The following is a 22,458-nucleotide window of genomic DNA, read 5'->3' as shown; positions in this document are numbered from 1 at the left end:
CACTCTATGCTTTCCTTCATAATGATATGCTGTTTCATGGATTTAACTATCACAGGTTGCTGTGATGTTTCAAAAGTTGGTAATGGAGGATGGAATTGTAGAAGTTACTGACATATCAGAAAAACAGGAAAGCAAAAGTCGACCTTCTGGTCTCAATACGGTTAATCTTCTGAAGGTTAGAACGCAACCAGTGGCAATTCCATTTTTTCCCAGTTTGCACAAAATTTGTCCTTATCCCCCCAGCTCATTGCTTTGTCCATTACTTGGTTTCATGAAGTCCTTGGCTCTATTTACATGTCTCCTGTCCAAATGCTCTGTGTGCTGGCTTTTCTAGTGAAAACAGGCTTATTTCAGTAAAGATTGGAGGATTATAAAATTTGCATGTTTTGGTGCTTAAAAGAGAAGGTATAGGGGGGGGGGGGGGGGAGGAAGAAGAGAGAGAGGATAATGGTGCTGTATTTCTTATGGTTCATTTGGTGCTAGGAGCTTCTAAGAAAATTCTTTCATTTGAAATTGTTGTTCATTTAATCTTAGAGATCATCAAGGTTTTGTTTGGATTTTTTATTTATTTTATTTTAGTTTTTTTGGTTGGAGGATTTTTTTTATATTTACATGTTAGATATCCTGCTAACTAATCAAGGTAAACTGAAGTTTTGATAGAGTAAGACTTGTATGCATTTGAGAAAGATGTAATAGACTTTTAACTAATCTGTTCAGTGTTGGGCAGTATATTGAGGCTGTGTAATTTGGAAATCGCATTGTCATTGTACTTGCAGCCAAAAGAATACAGTTAACTCTCACCTGGAGAAATAGAAGAGCAATCAGCATATAGATAATTGAGGCTTCGTCAAGTTTCTAATGACCTAACAATGGACAATTACATAGGAAACACATAAAAGAACCTTTTGATGATATGAAAATAGGAGGATTGAAGGGCAAGACATTGTTAAGAGCTTTATGTCTGCATAGTATAAGATGGAGTGTGGTTTATTTGGTATGTTTTGGTGAAAAGAATCCTCGTACTCAATATATTTGATGCTTTCATGATTTTTATTTTATTTTCACCCGCACCATTTTATTTTCCCAAGGCTGAATGCATGAAGTTTGGAGCATACGATATTGAAAGGTGAATCACATCAGTGAAAAAAAATGTCTTAGAGATACAACCATCATAGATAGAGGATTTTGGATCATAGCAAGGGGTTGGGTTGTTGTGTCTTCAAAAAGCTTAGATTGATAAATTCGACAAAGAAGTAAAAATCAACAATGTTCGCTGATATCTTAGCTGTATGTTGGAAAAACTGACCTACCAAAATGAGATGCAACCTCTTTTTCTTGTTTCCCAAAAAAGTCATAAATAATCTGTGAATATATGTATTGATTAGAAACAAGCGAATTCATATATACGATAAAGGATAAAAAATTCTTCCAAAATATACAAGGTTGATCAAAATGAAAATAGAGTGAACTTCTGAAATATGAATATGAGGACAGTTATAATCACAAAGATATAAGATGAAATTGGACAAATTAACACAACTCTAGACTCCTTAAGGAGGTCAAAAATCTCACACCCTCCCCCCCACACCCCCTAAAATCAGTTTGAAGCTTGTCTCCTCTTTCTGCTAAAAGATTGGGACATTTTTAACTAAGGATACACAGAGATAGAACAAGCTATATCATAAGCAACATTTTGAATTTGAAGAACCCATCCATCCTACCTCCAAGGTCCTCTCTCTTATTTAGACACTTAAAGATATCAAAATAGCATAATCTACTTCCACCGATAACTTAGAAAGACAAAGAGCCCTAAACTTTAGCAAGTCCTTTAAAAAACCTAAAATCTCTTCCTTAATGGTAAAACTCTCTTTTATCAGTTTTAAAAATGCTCTCACCATTGAACTACCACAGACACTTATCATCAATCCAATCTCTAACCTACCTGGATTACTCAAAGTAGATCCATTGATATTTAACTTAAAACTAACCCATTAGAGGTGAAGTTCATAAAGAGAATAAATTCCTTTCTCACTCTTTCTATCTACATACCAAGTTCCAATTAAGTTGTTTAATATTGAGAGGAGTACCCTTGAAAGTTGTGGTACGGGCCAGAAATAGGAATATAAATATATTAGGTCCCAAATAGTCTTCATACTTGTCTACTTATCTTAAAAAAATCCTTGCATTTCTCTCATGTCAATCTATCTAAATCAATGTGAGACAAGCAATATGCCAAAGTGCTTTGCCTTTTTTTTTTTTTTTTTTGATAAATAAGCAAGCAATAGATTAAAAGGCAAAAAGCCACAAGGCATACAGGGAGTATACATAGCAGCCTAACCCAAAAGACACAAAAAACAAACACCCTCACCAGCCCTTAAGTGGACGCTAGCCACTCCAAAAAGCCTAAGAGAGACAAGGACTCCCCACCAATGTACACCCGAGCCCAACTCCAAAGATTATAAACGAAAGAATTTTTGAGCTTCTGTATAGCTAAATACCCTCCCCTAAAAGCTAATCTATTCCTCTCTTTCCAAACCGTCCAAAAAATACACAATGGGATGAAATTCCAAATCTTTTTCATTTTTTTCCCCACAAATGGGCCTTTCCAGCTGAATAACACCTCTTTAACTGTCTCTGGGAACACCCACGGAACCCCAAACAAGGCGAGAATGATCTCCTAGAGGACCCTGACCACTGTACAGTGTAAAAGAATATGATTTACAATTTCTTCTTCACAACCACATAAAAAACAACTGTTGGGGAGCTGCCACCCCCATTTCTGAAGCCTATCCAGGGTGAGAATCTTCCCCCAAGTGGCCTCCCAAGCAAAAAAAGTAGCTTTGGTTGGAACCTTATCCACCCAAATGTTCTTCTTCGGGAAAGCGAAGTCATTGGGGGCGACCAGTAGAAAATAAGCGTCCTTAACCCCCAAAATACCACTTCCCCCACCTTTCCAAAAAACTAAATCATCCTCTGAAGATACTCTGCAGTCCCTCAACAAATTCAACAACTCACCTATCAAGTCCAACTCCTAATCATTAAAGTCTCTAGAGAATCTAAGGTTCCAACCTCCATGACCAAAACTAGAGTCCCACCCTTCATTAACCGTTGCATTCCTCTGGACCGCCAAAGAGAATAATTGGGGGAAGATTTAGGACAGCGCTGCATTGCCACACCAATGATCAGTCCAGAACTTAATTTTAGTCCCTTTACCCACTTTAAACTGGAAGTTATCCCAGCACCAGCATGCCTTCTTCAGAATCTCCTTCCAAACCCCCACTCCATACGTCCCACGAACCTCATTAGTCCTCCACCCAAGACCCTCTTGGCCATATTTCACCAACAACACCTTCTTCCAAAGATTATCCTTTTCAATGGCAAATCTCCAAACCCATTTTCCCAACAAGGCCTTGTTCAAAAGGATAATCTTCCTTAAGCCTAGACCCCCCTTCTCCTTTTGAGCGCACACTACCTCCCAATTGATTAAGTAGACTCTCCTTTCCAAGCTTCCCCCTCCCCAAAGGAAGTCTCTTTGTAATTTTTCCAGCCTTTTTGCAACAATCTTGGGCATTCGAAAAAGAGACAATTGGTAAATCGGCATGCTGGCCAGCGTGCTCTTAATAAGGGTGATTCTCCCGCCTTTGGAGATATATTGTCTTTTCCACAAGGCTAGTCTTCTTATCATTCTCTCTTCCACCCCATCCCACATAGAAGGAGTCTTGTGATAGGCTCCTAAAGGCAGCCCCAAATAAATAGTGGGCAAAGACCTCACCCTACACCCTAGCTCCACTACCATTTCCTCAATCTCTTCCACCTTTCCAACCGGAATTAATTCACTTTTGGCTAGATTGATCCTTAACCCGGAAGCAGCCTCAAACCAAGCTAAAATCCAGCTCAAAAAAGTTAGATTCTCTTTCCTTGCTTCACAGAATATGACTGTATCATCAGCAAAGAGAAGGTGGGACACATTTAACTCCATCCTACCTTCCCCCCCGAAGCTTATAGCCTGAAATGAACCCTCCATCCACAACCCTTCTTAAAAGTGCACTTAGCACTTCCATTCCCAACACAAAAAGGTAAGGAGAAAGAGAGTCTCCTTGACGCAGCCCCTTGGTGCTTGAGAAGAAGCCTGCAGGGACCCCATTGACTAGAACAGAGAACTTGGCAGTTGAGATACAGCTCCAGATCCACTCCATCCACTGAGGCCCAAAGCCCATCTTATGCAAAACCTTCATAAGAAAATTCCAATTTATGCTGTCATAAACTTTTTCAATGTCCAATTTACAAATCAACCCTTTCTCTTTTCGTTTTTGCCAAAAGTCAACCACCTCATTTGCTATAAGCGAGGCATCCAAAATCTGTCTGCCCTTCACAAATGCATTTTGATCCTCAGAAACCACCTTTCCTAAAACCTTCTTCAGCCTATTAGCCAGCACCTTAGCCAACAACTTGTACAATCCCCCTAAAAGGCTAATGGACCGGAAATCCCCTAGGTCCTCAACACCCCCTTTCTTTGGAATAAGGATCAGGAAAGTAGTGTTCAGGCTCTTGGCAAAGGATCTTTGAACATAAAACTCCTTGAACATCTCCAAAATTTCCTCCTTCACAAAATCCCAACACGCTTGCCAAAAGGCCACTGTGAACCCATCCGGGTCAGGAGCTTTGTCACCATTTAGCTCCAACAGGGCAGAATGGATTTCTTCCTCAGAGAAGGGCACTTCCAAAAATTCAGCTTCTTGGGCATTCAGACTCTAAAGATGTTGCCCTTTTATGTCAGCTTTCTAGTTTGGCTCTTCTGAGAGCAGATGCTGAAAAGCATCAACAATCCCTTCCCTCACCTCCTGATCCTCATTCAGCCACACCTTGTTAATCTTAATTTTGTCCGAGGAATTATTTCTCCTATGGGCATTTGCCATCCTGTGGAAAAAACCTGTGTTCCTATCCTCTTCCTTTAACCACAACTCCCTAGATAATTGTCTCCAATGGATTTCTTCCAGCAAGACCCACTTTTTATAGGTTTCCTTGGCTTCCTTTTTTAGTTCAGTTTCCCCTTCTGAGAGGCTCCTCTCGCTTTCCACCCCATCCCAAAATTCAACTTGTTGAAGAGCTGACTTTTTATTGACTTCTAGCCTGCCAAACACATCCCTATTCTAGTATTAGATTCTTTGCTTCAACCCCTTTAGCTTAGTAGCCAGCCTGAAACTAGCATTCCCTCTCACCACAGTCCCCTGCTACCAACCCCGAATGAGGTCCTTAAAGCCATCCACTTTAAGCCACATATTTTCAAACCTAAACGGGGAGGGACCCCTCCTCAGCCCACCACCCTTCAACACAATGGGAAAGTGGTCTGAAGTGGGTCTAGGCAGCCTGCTTTAGAGTTTGAGAGTACTCTTGAACCCCTTAAAAGAAATGGTCATCTATTACTTACACTTTAGGAGGAACCTAGTCTATAATCTTGCTAGTTTGAATAGTTTATGCTACATCCCTAAAGTTACTAAGCAATGTAAAAAGAGATGATCAATTGATTCGCTACTCCTCAAACACATGGTGCAATGGTCCAGACTAAGGGCTTTGTAAGGTCTTCTCATTTGTGGTAGTCATTGGTGTTCGACTTTTTTGTTACCCACCAGCCATGCAAAAACCTTAACCTTAAATGATGTTTTATACTTCCGCATGAAATTGGCATGAAGAGAAAGGGTTGAAATCACAAGTTTAGCTAGAGCTAAGAAGTAAGATTTTACAATAAATATGCTGAAGGATAATAAGGATGAAACTCTCATATTTGGAAAGGAAAGCAACAAGTACACATGAATGAAGGACCTAAGAATTTTAAAATCACCACTTTTTGAATCAATGAGGTTATGATGAAAATGAAAGTTCTAAGACAAAGAGGGGGATAAATTGAGAATGGATGAAATAGGAGAATTTCAAGCCATCATTACATGAAAAATGTTTAGAAATTAAGAGCAAAGTGGTTAATCTTTCCACCACGAGTCTTCCAAAAAATGAATCTATTATTGTTGCCCACAAAAAATTTTAGGGTATGAATGGAGAAATCTTAGAAAACTTGAGCAGTAGCCTTTGAAGGGTGACAATATGACCACCTGAATGCTACATTGGCATCCTAAATATTGCACTATAGCTTGTAGATACTCAAAATGACCTTATGCCATAAAACATTACTTTCCTTAGTAAAACTTCATGGCCACTTTCCAAATAGAGTTCTATTCCTCAAACAAATCTTTATGATGATACCGTGTTGAATTGGAAAGATCGAAAAGAATTTTTTTTTTTAAATACACGTGTTCTAACAATTGTTTTGAATATAACTTTTATAAATAGTTATTCTTAAAACATTTGTAATAATCTTCTTTGTCTCTGTTAATAAAATCTATAATATTATTTTAAAATTATTAACACACACATAATTTTTTATGCTATTAAATATTATGATAAGGTTGAAAAGTTGTTAATACATGTCTTAAAGATAATTTTTTTGAATGAGGCTTATAAATAATTATCTTTAAAATGCTTGCAATAATATTCAAAATCTTTGTTGATAAAATTAATAATATTATTACAAAATTTATGAGCATACATGTGAGTTTTCTTTGCTCTTAAAGATTATGATATGCTCAAAGTTATGTCATACACACGTTTTTAAGATAATTGTTTTGTATATATTTTTTTAATAAATAGTTATCTTTAAAATATTTGCAATAATCTTTTTAGTCATTTTTGATATATTTGTATGGATAAGTTATTTTTTTCTTTTATGTTTTATGAAGTGAAAATAGCTGAACATTAGAAAAGTGCGTAACAAAAATTACGAACATATTTTTATTACTTTCTAATATATATATATGTAATCTAATAGATAATTGTTTTATAAATGTTATGTGTTTTCAAGTGTTAAAATTCAACGAAATAAAATTTTTATCTCCATGTTACTATTGAAAATTCATTTTTAAAGTCATATTTGTAATAAGTGTACATTGTAGTACTAATGGATATTACTAAATAAAGATTCTTTATTGAATCATATTCAAGATTTTAATTATTTTTCTCAATTGGATTGTAAAAGTCGATTTTGGCAAATTAGACTAGAATAAAGAAAGCAAATCATGGACAGTGTTTTCATGTCCTTGTAAACTCGATGAATGGAATATTATACCATTTGGATTAAAAAATACACCACAAATATTTCACTGCATAATGAATAATATTTTTAGTAAATATACTTTTATTCTTGTTTATATTAAAGATATTATAATTTTTTCTCATTCTTTCTAAGAACATGTACAGCATCTACAAATTGTTTCTGAATAATTGATTAATAATGGGTTAGTTATGAGTAAAACTAAAATAAAGTTATTTAAAAATTGAATTGAATTTTTAGGTTTAGAATTAGAAAACAGAAAAGTGAAGTTACAAAACCATTTTATAGAAAAAATTAATAAATTTCCAGATAAACTAGAAGATTTAAAAACCTTTCAAAGTTTTTTAAGATTATTAAATTATGCTAGGCCTTATATTAAAAATCTTAGCCAATTAGCAAGATCTCTTTTTAACAAATTAAAAAATACATGTCAAAAATATTTTAATTAAGTAGATGTTAGATGAGCACACAAGTAAAAGAACTTGTTGAGCACCTTCTAACCTTACAATTGCCTTTAGAAAATGAATATAAAATAATTCAAATGGATTCAAACCAAATTGGTTTGGGAGGAATATTATTAGTTTCAACCAACAAAGGAGAAGAAAAACACTATAGATATTGTAGTGGAACCTTTAATGAAAATCAAAAGAGCTTTAGTTCAACTGACTAAGAAATTGAAGCAATAATCTTAGTTTTAGAAAAATTCAATTAGTTTTAAACCAAGAACAATTCACTTTCAAAACTGACTCTGAAAATATTAAAAACTTTTTTGAAAGCAATTATTTTTCAAAATTATCAACAAAAAGATAGATTAAATTTCAAAGTGCACTAATAGGCTTTAAACCAGAATTTTAACATTTTAGAGGAAAAGATAATATTTTAGCAAATTGTCTAAGTAGACAATTAATCTAACACTAACAAAGTTTTATGCTAGAACATGGCTCAGAAGCAACTGATAAGAGCTCAGGGTTTTAGTTATAGAACCATTACACTAACCAAAGTACTAAATCCTCAATAGAGTTTTAATTCTTCATTCTCTATAAACCTGTTTGAAGAACATCAAGTTTTAGTAGATAGTTTTTGGTTGTTAAGACACTTTTTTTTTTTTCCAAACCAAGATCTAGAGTATGCCTATAAAAGAACAGTTATGGCTTTAGCTCAACACCTCAAAAAATTCAAAATCAATTTATTAGTTTAGAAACAAAAAGGTTTCAGGACCTCAAACTTTTAGAACCTCAAAATATTAGACTCAAATTTTAGAATAATATAGCAATAACCAGTAGTTTTGTGAGTCTTCAAGAATTAGTTAATTTAATTAAAAAGTCTGCCCTTATACCAGAAAAATCTTAGAACATGATTTTAAAGAACAAAGGAGGGCTCAACAATTACGCTTTTATTAAACAAATTAGTTTGGAAAATAGTATAACCAACTATACAAGAACCAGTTATTTCCATACGAACAACTTTCACAATCTCATTCTGCTGGAATAAAAACAGGGTATATATCATACTGTGACCCTGAAAAGTTTTTGTTATGTATTTAGTGTATGTAAATCTTCTCTTATACAAAAAGAAGTTTTAGACCTTTTAATTCAATTTTTAGGTTAGAGAATTTTGAAACACCTTTTTTTTTTTTAAAACTATATGATGCCAATCTCTTATAATTTCCAAGAAAAATTTAAAAGTATTCTAACTTATCTTTTTGGAACCCAAAACAATTTGGATTTGGCTTCTGAAAGTGTACCCCCTCTATTTGTAACAGATTATACAGTGATACCCGCTTATCATCACGTTTACATAACCAACCATGATTTCTTAACACCACAGTGAGAACTAGACTGGGAGATGACAAGGCCATAAGAATTCCTTACCTACCATAGCTGTTGTAGAGCTCTACAAATTGAAGCAAGGAAGAAAAAGAAAGAAGATGTTTTATCTTATTAGAGAAACAAGTACCATGTCCATATGTGGAAAAGAGCCACTAGATGGCATATTAGTCCAAGGACCATTAACAACTCTCGAAGAGGAAGACTTAATGGATGCACTTGCAAAGGACTTTAAAGGATATATCACCTATGACATTGACTTTTGAGACAAATGTAAATGATGAACCCTTCTAGAACCTTGAAAATGCAAGAGAACCACAATTAGAACAGAACCATTAAAAAGAGAATGACAATACTTACTCCAACTTGATAGAAATAACCTATGACTTCATCACTTACAATATCAGATTCCTGTAAAATCTGAAAATGTCACTGCTTATGTCTTACCACATTGAGCAACTGTCAATTCCAGCTTACGTCCACACATGCGCCACACAAGAGTCGCCGCTATCCTCTCTTTCTTTATACATATATTTTCTCATGTGATATTGTTGATCCCTTGTTACTACCAAATTCCAACTTTACTCTCTCTCCTCAGCTTTGTAGTTTCTCACTTATCTTTGTAATTTTTATGATTCCTTTTTTTTTTTTCTTTAAAAAAAAAAAGAAAAAAGAACCAGTTGTGAATTGTCACTGCTGAGTTTCTTCAACATGTCACCAGAATATTGGGTGATTTTGTGGTTTTTTACTTTCTTGATACTAGTGTAGTGTCTTATAAAAAATGTATACATATGTAAACACATTAGTTGCAAGAAGAGCCTTGTTTCGAGTTGTTAGTATCACTCATCAATATATTTGTATAAAACTATTGATAATTCTTCCATTAGCTTGTATAAAAGAAATTACAAATTCAAACTTCTAATTTCGCAGGAGTTTGTAATGTACCAAAAATCTCCAAATTTCAACCCATCATAGCCTTAGAACCTTGACTCAAGGAAGAACATATTTAAGGAAACTTTAATGGCTTGCCAAAATTTTTGGTCACCAAATGTAATTTCTTACAACCATTATGACACTTTTCTTTGCATTTGAAATCTTAACCACTCTTTTGATGCAAACATGGTCTTCTATTCTGCTTTTTGTGCCAAATACCTCTCAAACTAGGTAAATGATGGCAATCTGGGTTCTTCCAATGTGTTCTTTGTTTTGTATTGTCTTATTTTGTTTTGTTTTGGTTTCTGTATTTATTTTGGCTTAATTATCATCAAATTAAGAACTCAAGAATCATGGTGATCGTTTATTCTTTGAATAGATTTTTTTTTTTTTTTATAAGATTTATTCTTTTTATATTTTATTTGTATGCATTGGTAAATCACCTGTCACTAACCATCAAGTATATTAACACCTGAAATAAGAACATCAATAAAGTTTGGAGATGTGGCCCTCATGCTACTATTTGGTGTATTTGGAAAGAAGACCCAAAAAATCTTTGAGGTTGTCTTCCATAGGGTTGAAGCTTGTTTTGCAAACAACCATTTGTATGGGATCTTTATGAGGGTTTTGGTTAGGGCTTGCTTTTATAGATTTCTTAGATTCTCGTGGATTGTGGTTCTTATTTCCTTTCTTGGCACTCTTATGTGGAATTTTTATTCATTGAACGAATTGCTATCTTTAACTTGTCTTAGGGAATGCTGGTACAACCACCACTTTTACCACTTTGCTAGGTGACAAGTGATGATTGGATGCCAGCAAGCTTTTTCATTTAATAAATGGGGACCACTTCGTATTATATCCAATTGCCACTTGCCGTGTAAGCAGGTAGTAAAAATGGTGGTAAAAGTGATCGTGCAAGTAGCGCCATCCATTGTCTTATGGTTACAAGGATGAGAATCTCTAGGAGTATATGTTTTATGGTTTCAAAATAATATTTATGATGTTCTGTATTGTAGTCAGCTAAAAACAAAGTATGTACGCTTAATTAACTAGTTTATATGCAAGGTATTGACATCAAGTAATATGGTGAGATAATTTGATTACATTGTCTTGATTTATTCAGGTTGCTTCAAGTGCATTAGGCTTTGGACCTCAAATGGCTATGCAATTAGCTGAACGCTTATATACTCAAGGTTTCATCAGGTTTTGTTCTAACTCTTGTGCTCGTTATCGTTTATTATGGAAAAAAAAATGTATATATGTGCTCTTGTATTTCAAGGCTCAATTTGTTGGTATTTGTAAAAAATGCTACTATGCGAGGCTAGTATAAACCCTTTTGTTTTTCCTTTTTTTTTTTTTTTTTTTTGGTATCAGTTGGTTTTCCATCTAATATGTATTTTTTTTCTTTGCATACGGATGTTTATGCTTTCCTTCTTATTCTTTCATGAGAGGCTGCACATCTGGCTTTAGTAAAAAGTTCTGTTAATCCTAGTATTTCTTACTAAAATCATTTTTGGTGCCAACTCCGTATCTTTGTAAGATAAAAATGATGGCATGTGATGCCCAAAGCATTTTGATATTAAGCTCACATGTAGGATCCACCATTCAAACTCACCATTGAATTGTAATAAAGCACAGCTTAATCAGTTCTTAGTTAATCTTTGTAATTACATAAAATCAACCTTTCTATATTTTTGTGTGGAACTAGGGAATCATGTAATGAAATGCCTCATGCCTGCTAACTTGTTTGTTTGTTGTTCCATGGAGTTTGATAAGTGTATCTCTTAAATTTGGTCAAGCAAGCTATATGCTTTTACACATTTAAATTTTTCCTGAACCAAATTTGAGAATGAAGCTTGGATTGCATTATTATGTGTGCAAAGGTACCGGAGAGAAAAAGAACACTGCTGCTAATTTTATTATTCGAAAAAATAATGAATAAAAATACAGAGAGAAAACTGAGATTTAAATAGAAATCTCCTGCCAAATAACAAATCAGAAAATCATAGAAATCTCTAGCCAAATAACATATCAAAAAATCATGGAAATAATAAGCAATAAATTAGGAAATAAAAATCAAAATGGGATCAGATTTTATTCCTAAAAATCAGGACAGCAGTTCAACTGCTTCCTAAAATCTCAGGATTTCTGATATCCTGAGGGAAAAGCTTTTCAACACTCCCCTTCGAGTTGGATTGTAGACATCAAACAATCCCCTCTTGCTTAACATCTCAAAAAAAGGCTGTTGTGATCCCTTGGTTAGAATATCTATTGTTTCCTCTGAGGAAGAGACATGAGGAATACAAATTTCACCACTTTCAATCTTTTGTCTAATGAAGTGTCGATCATTATGAACGGGATTGTGAGCCATACTGATCGTTGCCTTATTGTCACTGTATAATCTCATTGGACTTTTGGTTGACATTTGCAACTCCTAGAGTAGTAGCTTGAGTCAATTAGTTCACTAACCCCATTAGCCAAGGATTGAAGCTCAGATTCTGCACTGTTTTTGGCCACAACATTTTGCTTTTTGTTTCTCCATGTTACTAGATTGCCCCAAACATAACAACAATACTCCGAAGTAGATCTTCTATCATCTTCCGAACTTGCCCAATCTGCGTCAGTATAGGCCTTAATCTCACGGGACTGCCACTTCTTAAAGAAAAGACCTCTCCCTGGACTTCCTTTTAGATACTTAAGAATTCTCATGACAACCTCAAGATGTTCCTCATAAGGGGCATGCATAAACTGGCTTACCAAACTGACGACAAAGGCTATATCCAGCTATGTGTGGGCTAAGTAAATAAGTTTGCCCACAAGTCTTTGATATCTACCCTTGTCTACTGCAGAACTAGTGTTTTGGTCACTTAGTTTGATGTTGGGATCAGCAGGAGCGTCGACAGGGTTGCATCCAAGTAAACCGGTTTCCTTTAATAGATCAAGAACATACTTCCTTTGTGGTACATAAATACCAGATCTGTTCTTTGCAATCTCCATACCGAGAAAGTACCTTTGTGGGCCTAAATCTTTAATTTCAAATTCTTCTGTTAACCTCTTCTTTAAACAAGCCATTTTTGAAAAAAATTGTCACTAGTTAAGATGATATCATTAACATACACAATTAGTATAGTTGATTTACCATCCTTATGTTTATAAAAAAGTGTATGGTCTGTATGAGCATGTTTATACCCCTTGTTTTTTAACTGCTTTCATGAATCTTTTGAACCATGCCCGTGGAGACTATTTGAGTCCATAGAGGGATTTCTTTAGTTTGCACACTTGGTTTGTAGTTCCTATACCCTTAAACTCAGGAAGAAGGTCCATGTACACTTCTTCAAATAGGTCCCCATTCAAAAAAGCATTTTTTATGTCAAGTTGTTGGAGAGGCTAGTCCAAATTGACTGCTAGAGAAAGAACAACTCTGATTGTGTTGAGTTTAGCAACTGAAGCAAATGCCTTTTGATAGTCTATCCCATAGGTTTGAGTGAATCCCTTTGCAACCAGTTGTGTCTAATTCTTTAAATAGACCCATCTGATTTGTATTTGACAGTGAATACCCATTTACATTCGAGTGGAATAACATCTCTAGGTTTTGAAACAACCTCCCAAGTTCTGTTTTTCTCCAAGGCCTTCATTTCTTCTTCTGTTGCATTTTTCCATTCTTTCTTCAAAAGCGCTTCTTCAATTGTCTTAGGTATTTCAACCTCGGCTAGATTAGATACCAAAGCTTTCATAGAAGAGGATAAATGATCATATTTTACAACTCGAGCTATGGGATGTTGTGTACAGGAACGAATACCCTTCCTTAAGGCAATAGGCAATAGGCAAATCATCAGAATTAATAGCAAGCAAAGGAACTTGTGAATTACCTGAGTTTGAGTGTGAGTCATGACAAGTTGCAGGACGTACTAGGTCTTCTACTCTTTGTTGATTTCCCCGACGAGTGTAGACATGAAGCTCAGGAATGTGTTGTTGGGGCTGTTGTTGAACATCCAAATTAGGCGCCCCGGTTTCACTATTTCTTTTAGAATTGTTTCCATTTTCCAAGTTGAGATTATGGTCAATTGTAGAGAGGTTAAGAGGAGGAATTTGGTGGAGTAAGGCTAGATGAAACTAGTAAAGTTGGATGGAGTATGTCGGATGAAAATTTCTAGAAATTATCTTCACTCTTATTCTCCCCTTGAAGGGAATTTTGGGATAGAAAGGTGTATTTTCGAAAAAGGTAACATCCATTGTGACAAATAATTTTCTCTTTTTAAGGAAGTAACATTTATACCCTTTGTGGTTTGCCCTATATCTTAAGAAAATACACTTAAAAGCTTTAGGATCAAGTTTGTCGCGGTTAACTCATGATTGTGGACAAAGGTAGTACATCCAAAGACTTTCAATGGGAGATCAGTGATAGTTCGGGTTTCTAGGAAGTTTTTTGAGAAAACACTGTTTGGTGTTTGGAAATGAAGAACATTGGTAGGCATTCTGTTTATAAGGTGTTAGCTGTGAGAACAACATCATCCTAGAAAAGTTTTGGTGTGTTAGTAGTAAACATAATGGACCTAGCAACTTCTAAAAGTGTCGGTTTTTTCTTTCAGCGATACCATTTTGTTGAGGGGTGTTGGAACAAGTACTTTGATGAACGATGCCATTTTCACTTAAGTAACTTCCTAAAATTTGGTTAAAATATTCTTTTCCATTGTTCGTATGTAGAATTTGAATGTTGGTAGAGAATTGAGTTTTAACCATTTTATGGAAGTTTTTGAAAGTTTGTTCTGCATCAAATTTGTCTTTTAGCAAGTAGAGCCAACACACTCGTGTATGTTCATCAATGAAAGTTATAAACCAACGTTTCGAGTAAACATTTTGAGACTGTGAAGGTCCCTAAATATCACTATGCATAAGAGCAAAAGGTTTAGAAGCTTTATAAGGTCAGGATTTAAAGAAGGTTGTTTGATGTTTGGCTAACTGACACACTTCACATTGAAAAATATCTTTATTTGTAAACAATGAAGGAAATAAATTTTTTAGATAAGGGAAACTGGGATGTCCTAACCTAAAATCCCATGGTATTATTTGATCTCACCTCGTGAGAGAAGGTGATTTCCAACTAATGGTTTGAGCTTGTCTAGACTCATCAGTGTCCTCGTCAAAGTAGTAGAGTCCCCTGTCCTCACTAGCATTGCTAATCTTCTTTCCCGAACTCCGGTCCTAAAATTCACAATGTTCTTGTGAGAAAACAACCCAACAATTACAATCTTTAGGTATCTTACTCACAGAAAGCAAGTTACAAGACAAGTTTGGAACATGTAGCACTGGCTTAAGGATAAGGGTAGAGTTAATTTTAATGGTTCCAAACCCTGCAATTGGAGACAATGATCCATCTGCAATTTTCACTTTGAGTTGACGAGAACTAGGGATATATGAAGAAAACAAATTTATACAACCTGTCGTATGATTTAATGCTCCAGAATCAATAATCCAAGGCTCTTTTTCCATCTTTGTGCATTTAACGGCTGTCAGGAAATTACCTTTTTGGGCTATAAGAGGGTTGCTGGTGGTTTTCTCAGGTGTAAGAAGCTTGTAGAGCTTTTCAATTTGCTCTTTGTTCAGGTTGAGGCCGCCAATATTGTCACTGTTTTTAAGTTTCTGGGTCTTGGCAGTGGACTGGTAGGCACGGGTATCTCTTCTAAAGGTCTCTTGTGGCTTCAGGCTTTGGTTGGCAAGTTTACCTTGCAATTTTCCCTATTGTGATTTGATCTTTGACAGAAATCACACCAAAGATTACCCTTGCGTGCACGCTGTGAGTTGCTGGAATTTTCAGTTCTGTGTTATGATTCTAGGCCTTTGGCAGCAAAAGCTGAGGCTTTGGTTTGGAGAGGAGTCTTGGAGTTGCTTAGCATATTCGCCTTCTTTCTTCCCGAAAAACCTCAGCAAATATTTCTTTGATCTGTGGTAGGGGATGAGTTCCAAGCATCCTGCCACATACCTAATCAAGATCTTTATTAAGACCAACAAGAAAGTCATAGGTATGTTGCTTTTCCACTAACTTTGCATATTTTCCAGCACATTCTCCACACCAATTAGTTGGTTCGAAAATGTCCAGTTCTTGCCAAATCTTAGTCAGGGATGTATAGTATTCAATCATGCTTTTATTACCTTGTTTGAGATCTTGGGCATGATCTCTTAATTCGTATAGCTGGGCTGAGTTCTCAATGTCTGAATATGACAATTGGACCTTATCCCAGATTGCCTTTGCCATTTCATGCACCAGATATAGTGAACCAATGTGCTCCTCCATTGAGTTAATAAGCCAGGCCATTACTAGAGCATTATTTGTGTCCCAAGAAGAGTGACTCGGGTCTGTGAGAGCAGGTTCCTGTACAGTCCCATCTATGAAGCCGATTTTGCCTCTCCCTCAAATAACTATTTGAACTGATTGAGACCATTGAAAAAAGTTCCTGCCATTGAGTTTACAAGAGGTGATTTGGAGAGAGGAATGATCAAAAGAAGCAGTGGGGTTAATCGTGAGGGCAGATGAAGAAGATTGGTTAGAGCCCTCTTTGGATCCATCCTTGCTTAACCCAGTGAGGGTCCTTCTGTAGTCGCCCATCTTTTTCTCTCAACAGAAAAAAAAAATGTTGCTCTGATACCATGTGCAAAGGTACCGGAAAGAAAAAGAACACTGCTGCTAATTTTATTATTCGAAAAAATAATGAATAAAAATATAGAGAAAGCTGAGATTTAAATAGAAATCTCCAGCCAAATAACAGATCAGAAAATCATGGAAATAATCAGCAATAAATTAGGAAATAAAAATCAAAATGGGATCAGATTTTATTCCTAAAAATCAGGACAGCAGTCCAGCTGCTTCCTAAAATCTCGGGATTTTTGATAGTCCAAGGGAAAAACTTTTCAACATTATGTAACATATCCGTAATCATATTGGTGTTTTGGATGAGTTTTTGGACCAAATAAATTGACATGTGTTATTTATTTATTTATTTTGGTGAGAAATTGAAATGAGCTGAAACATCTTGTCATATTGGAAGGATAATCTCTCATGTTCTTTAAGGATATGATTAGCATGACCCTTTAGACTTTAACTTCAGGCTAAGGCAATGAGGGGAGGGTGGCCAATGTAAACAGGTGTAGTCTTTGTAAAGATGGAGGGAGACAGCAGACCATATTCTTATTCATTGTGTCAAAGCCTGGCTGTTGTGGAATTTCTTGCTTATATGCATTTCAATGAGTATTCCTGTGGTCTACTAAGGATTTTGTGCTGGGATTGCATGTGCGGGGGTTCAATAGGTGGAGCTGGCAGGTGTGAAGGATCACACCCTTTGTTTTGGTGCATTTAGAGAGAGCAGAGTCTTTAATGAAGAGGAGCTGTTTGATCAGAGATTAGAAGAGGCCTTCACAAATCACTTTTGGATTGGTCTAGAGTTCCTTTAGAACTTGGTGGTCACTCTATGTTAGATTTGATTAATGGTTTAAGCTTGGTCTAGGGTTTGATTTTGCTTTTGATTTAATCTTATTCTTTTGCCCTATCAAAAAGGGAAAAAGAACATGCACACACGTGCACACACTCAAAGTCGAGGCTTCTAATATGGTATTTGAATGTGGGGACACTTGTAATGTTTGTTATCTTAGAAAATTCAAAATGTTTGGAAAATTGTTTCCAGTTTTCCAAAAGGAAAAGGAAAAAAAAAGGAAAAAATCCTCATTATAAGTTTTATTGTGACGTTAGCATATGCTAAAATAGTGTGTTATATACACTAGGCTTAAAAAGGTGACCAGAAGAACTGCATATAGGAAAAGTTGTATACCCGCCTGTTTATTCTTCTATGAATTAAACTACTGTCTTGATTAGTGATGATATTAACTGTTATTGATTACCTTCTATATTTAATTATAGTACTTCATTTTGTATAAATATAGTTTTCTTTTATTAACAATGTTAACATTTCCTGTTGGTTCCCTATTTTTGTGCTCTGTAATTTTTGTTTATCACACTTAATTTTTAAGACTTATTGAAAAAGAATTCATCATAGTTTTGAAATTTGGAAATCTGAGGTAAATAGGTTTGAATAAATTATTGTTATTTTTTTTAATCAGAATAGGTTTGAATAGATTGTAGTTAGTTGTAACTCCAAATAAAGTCCAGTTTCTTGTTCTCCTTTTTCTCTTCCTAGATTCAGTATTGGGATGAATTATGGGAGCTTTGCAAGAAATCTAGTTCCTATCTTTGGGCTGGTTTAGTTTTACAGATTTTCATGTATATTGTTGAGCTACCAATTTTCCAAAAAGCTTAAGCTTGGAGGATTTGGATTCAATATGTATATCATGCTCCTTAACGCCCTCCCTCACGTGCAGCCCCATACCTGCATGTGGAGAGATAGACATAATTTGGATTCATATCTAACAAACAAATAGGGGAAATGCAAATTGCTAAAAGAGGGGTTGAACCCAATACCTCTCACCAAACCAAACTCTAATACCATGTTGAAAAGAGAGATCTCCTGGATCAGGTTTTTTTTTATTGGACCATCCACATAACCAAGGCGGCCTTGTCCTCTTATCACCATCAGGGCAAACTGAGATCATTGAAGGAAATTTTGATTATTTACTTTTGTGGTTGTGATTTAAAGGGGAGAATTTTCAAAAAATGTTGGTAAGGAGGCTGCAGTGGATGAACTTGCAGGGACGGGCTGAGAGACTTCCGAAGAGACCTCAGAACCAACATCCCTGCGCTCACCAATTAAGGCTGTTCTGTACATCTTTTTGTCTCAACTGGCACCAACTCTGACACCATGAAACTGGGCAGAAAACCAAAAAAGATGAATGAAAAACACTGCAGAAAAAGAAAAAAGGACAGACCACAAAATGGAGACTGCTTTTGTTATATTATTTTATTTCTTTAATACAAGTAGATTTATAGGCTAGATTTTGTAACCATAACCCTTTATTTTAGGAGATTCAAACCAGTTGTAATATTACAACTAGCAACAAGTAACACAATCTCCCATATTAGAAAATAAACCAAATCTTAGATTTTATCTTTAGTCAGAGAATAAGAATTATCCGAGATTCTCTACATAAATAATGCCAATTGCTTAGATGACCACTGTTTTACAACAACAATGACATGAAGCAATAGACTCTAGCAATAGGAGGTTCATTGATTGGAACAAATTTTATTTATGGTTAAGAGATAATACTATCTTAATTAACATGTCCTACTCATCTTTTATCACCTAGTATTTTCCCAATACCAAGAAGTTTATTGAACTTCTTTGTGTTATCAAAGATGTTAGGAAGGTTCCACTCATTTGATGCAAATCTCCCTAATTCTACAACCTCAGACTGAAGAGGCTTTCTAGCTTCCATGTGCAAATAAAATTCATGCTCCAGAATCTTCACTTCATGCAAAAACGTTGTGTAACACTCTTGCCCCAAAAATTTCACTTTGCGCCAAAACATCATTGTGTGTGTGTGTGTGTGAGAGAGAGAGAGAGAGAGAGTACTATTAGCAATTTAAAGTTTCAAATTTCATTGTTTTGGACAATATGTGGTTCATTATGGCTGTAAAAACCGTGTATTATAGTGCATGATATGGTCCTTTCATTATTCATTTAAATGTTTCCTTAGTGTTTGTGGAATCTAACAACTTTTGTAATTTTTTCTTTTTCTCTAGCTATCCACGCACGGAGAGTACAGCTTATCCCTCTTCATTTGACTTTAAAAGCACACTTGGCATGCAAACAAATAATCCAACATGGGGTGATTATGTACAGAAACTACTGGATGATGGTTTTCATAGGCCACGATCAGGAACCGATGTTGGTGACCACCCTCCCATAACTCCAATGCGGGCAGCAAATGAGGATATGTTAGGCAATGATGCTTGGAAATTATACCAGTACGTCTGTCAACATTTTATAGGCACTGTATCCCCTGACTGCAAGTATGTAAGGTAAAAGTTCTACTGTTATATGCTTACATTTTTATATTCCTCTTTATCTTTTTTGTTTATCTACTGGTATTTTCCTTTTAGATATTTTGATGTTGTTGAAATGAAGAAAAAATCCAGTCTACTATATCTCTAGTTGGTTGGAAACACCATATATTTATATGAGAATTATAGAGTTCTAGATTTCATAAAAAACTTCATATCTATTTAGTAACTTAATCAACAAGATAACTTTATCTACAACTAAATAAAAAAGGATAAACGTATAAGAAAAAATCCATATGATGATAGCAACCAATATCTTCAACACTCCCCCCCCTCTCAAGCTGATGCAAAGATGCTAATCAAGCCCAGCTTGGATAAAGAACTTTGTAACACAGCTCTCAAGAGTGCTTTTATGAAAAATATCAGCCAATTGATCTATAAAGTTAATGTAAGGAGTAGAAAATTCTCAAGCTAATACCTTTTCACAAACAAAGTGGCAATCAATTTCTATATGTTTCATGCGCTTATGGAAAACAAGATTAGATGCAATGTGAATGGCCACTTGATTGTCACAATGCCTAGGGCAAGGAGATAAAATTGGAAAACTCAACTCAGCAACTGATTTTCTAAGTCAAATCAATTCGCTACATGCCTGTGCCATGGTTCTATATTCAACTTCAATATTACAAGAAACCAAAAATTATTTTTGAGTATGCTATGTTATCAAGTTACCTCCCAAAAATGTACAAAATCCTATAGCAAATCTTCTATCATCTATTGAATTAGCCCAATCTGCATCCGAATAGCCAACTATATTTAGGTAACCTTTGTTTTGGAACAAAATTCCTTTCCTTGGAGCATTCTTGACATAATGAAGAATTCGTTTAACAGCTTCCAAATGTTCAGTATGCGGCAGATGCATAAATTGGCTTACAGAATAGGCTAGATCAGGAAGAGTAGTAGTGGGATAAATAAGTTCAACCAAACTTAGAGACAAGGATTAGGCAAACAAGTGCCACTATTTACAGATAATTTTTTGCTGATATCAATCGGAATATCACTTGATCGACATCAAAGAAAACCTATATGTTTTAACAAACCTATAGCATACTTCCATTGAGAAAGGAAAATCCCTTTCTTGGAGTAAGAGACTTCCATCCTAAGGAAGTATTTAAGGTGACCAAGATCTTTTACCTCAAAAGTGCTCTTCAAGAAATTCTTAAGATCAAGAATGCCATCAGAATCATCTCTTGTGATAACAATATCATCAACATACACCAACAAAAGAGTGAAGTTTGCATCACACCTTTTGTAAAATAAAGAATAGTTTTCATTTGATCTCTTAAAACCAATTCGTAAAAAAGCGGAACTAAGTTTTTTCAAACCAGATATGAGCAGACTGTTTAAGGCCATATATAGATTTTTTAAGGTGACATACATAGCTCGTTGGTTGAAAAGAATATCCATGAGGGGAAGCATATAAACTTCATGCAGATCACTATTCAAGAAGGCATATTTAATGTCTAACTGATGTAAATTCCATTCATAACAAGAAACTAAGATAAAATGACTCATATGGAGCTTATTTTGGATACCAGAGCAAATGTCTCAAAATAATCCTTCCTATAGGTCTGTGAAAAACCTTTTGCAACTAATTTTGCCTTATATCATGTAATGCTGCCATTAGGATTATATTTAAAGTAAATATCTAGTTGCAACCAACTTGGTGTTTTCCAACGGGTAATGATGTTAACTACCAAGTACGATTTTTTTGGAGAGCTTCCATTTCCTCATCCATTGTTTCTTTCCAAGGAGGTAAAGTAAGAGCATCTTTGTAAGAGAGAAAAATAAGATTGATCAAGTCGAGTAATGAAGGCCTAATGAGAAGGTGAAATGAAATGGTAAGAAACAAAGGAGGAACGAGGATGTCTTGTACAAGAGCGCTTACCTTTTCAAAGAACAATTGGAAGCCCAAGAATGGTTTTGGAAGAAGAAATTGTAGGTACCTCATCAGTAGATGACTCTCAATCAAGGCATGTGGTAGATTCAAAAACAAGAGATGGATCTAAATGAATCATGGCCGATCTCTTCTTCCTACATGAATAAACCTACAAAGTAGATACAATACTTCCAATACTATTTTGTTGAGGTGTGTAAGGACATAATGTTTCTAATGCAATCCCTTCATCAAACATTGTGTAAAAGCATGAGACAAATATTCTTTTGCATTATCACTATGAAATGTGCCTATAGATGTGTTAAAATTATTTTTAATCCAAGCATGAAAACTTCTAAATGTATGTAAAACATCACTTTTTTTACTCTTGAGTAAATAGATCCATGTCATTCTTGAAAAATCATCAATGAAAGAAGCAAAATATTTGGACTTTGAAGAGTCGATAGGGGTTAGTCCCCAAATATTTGAATGAACAATTCAAGCAAACTACTACACCGCTTAATTTTATTCAAGGAATAAATAGACCTATGAGGTTTTGCTCTTAGACATGGTTCACAAGGTGAACTAGACTCAAACTTGAGAGTTACTACTCTCTCTAAGACACTTGTAGATGGATAGTCAAACCACTGGTGCC

At 35.2% G+C, this 22,458-nt stretch overlaps 1 protein-coding gene across 2 annotated transcripts in view; it reads left to right on the top strand.

Moving 5' to 3' along the window:
* Positions 1-22,458, top strand: part of LOC117914164 (DNA topoisomerase 3-beta) — a 92,184-nt gene that overhangs the window by 57,960 nt on the left and 11,766 nt on the right. For both annotated transcript variants that reach the window (XM_034829389.1, XM_034829390.1), the window contains 3 exons: positions 56-175; positions 11,042-11,121; positions 19,607-19,885. In XM_034829389.1, the coding sequence (XP_034685280.1) occupies positions 56-175; positions 11,042-11,121; positions 19,607-19,885 (479 nt within the window). The remainder of the gene's footprint in view (positions 1-55; positions 176-11,041; positions 11,122-19,606; positions 19,886-22,458) is intronic.

Source organism: Vitis riparia, chromosome 5 (assembly GCF_004353265.1).
Source record: "Vitis riparia cultivar Riparia Gloire de Montpellier isolate 1030 chromosome 5, EGFV_Vit.rip_1.0, whole genome shotgun sequence".
In the NCBI taxonomy this organism is placed as follows: domain Eukaryota; kingdom Viridiplantae; phylum Streptophyta; class Magnoliopsida; order Vitales; family Vitaceae; genus Vitis; species Vitis riparia.
The sequence above is the reverse complement of the archived record's forward strand: the minus strand, read 5'-3'. Positions and strand labels throughout refer to the sequence as shown.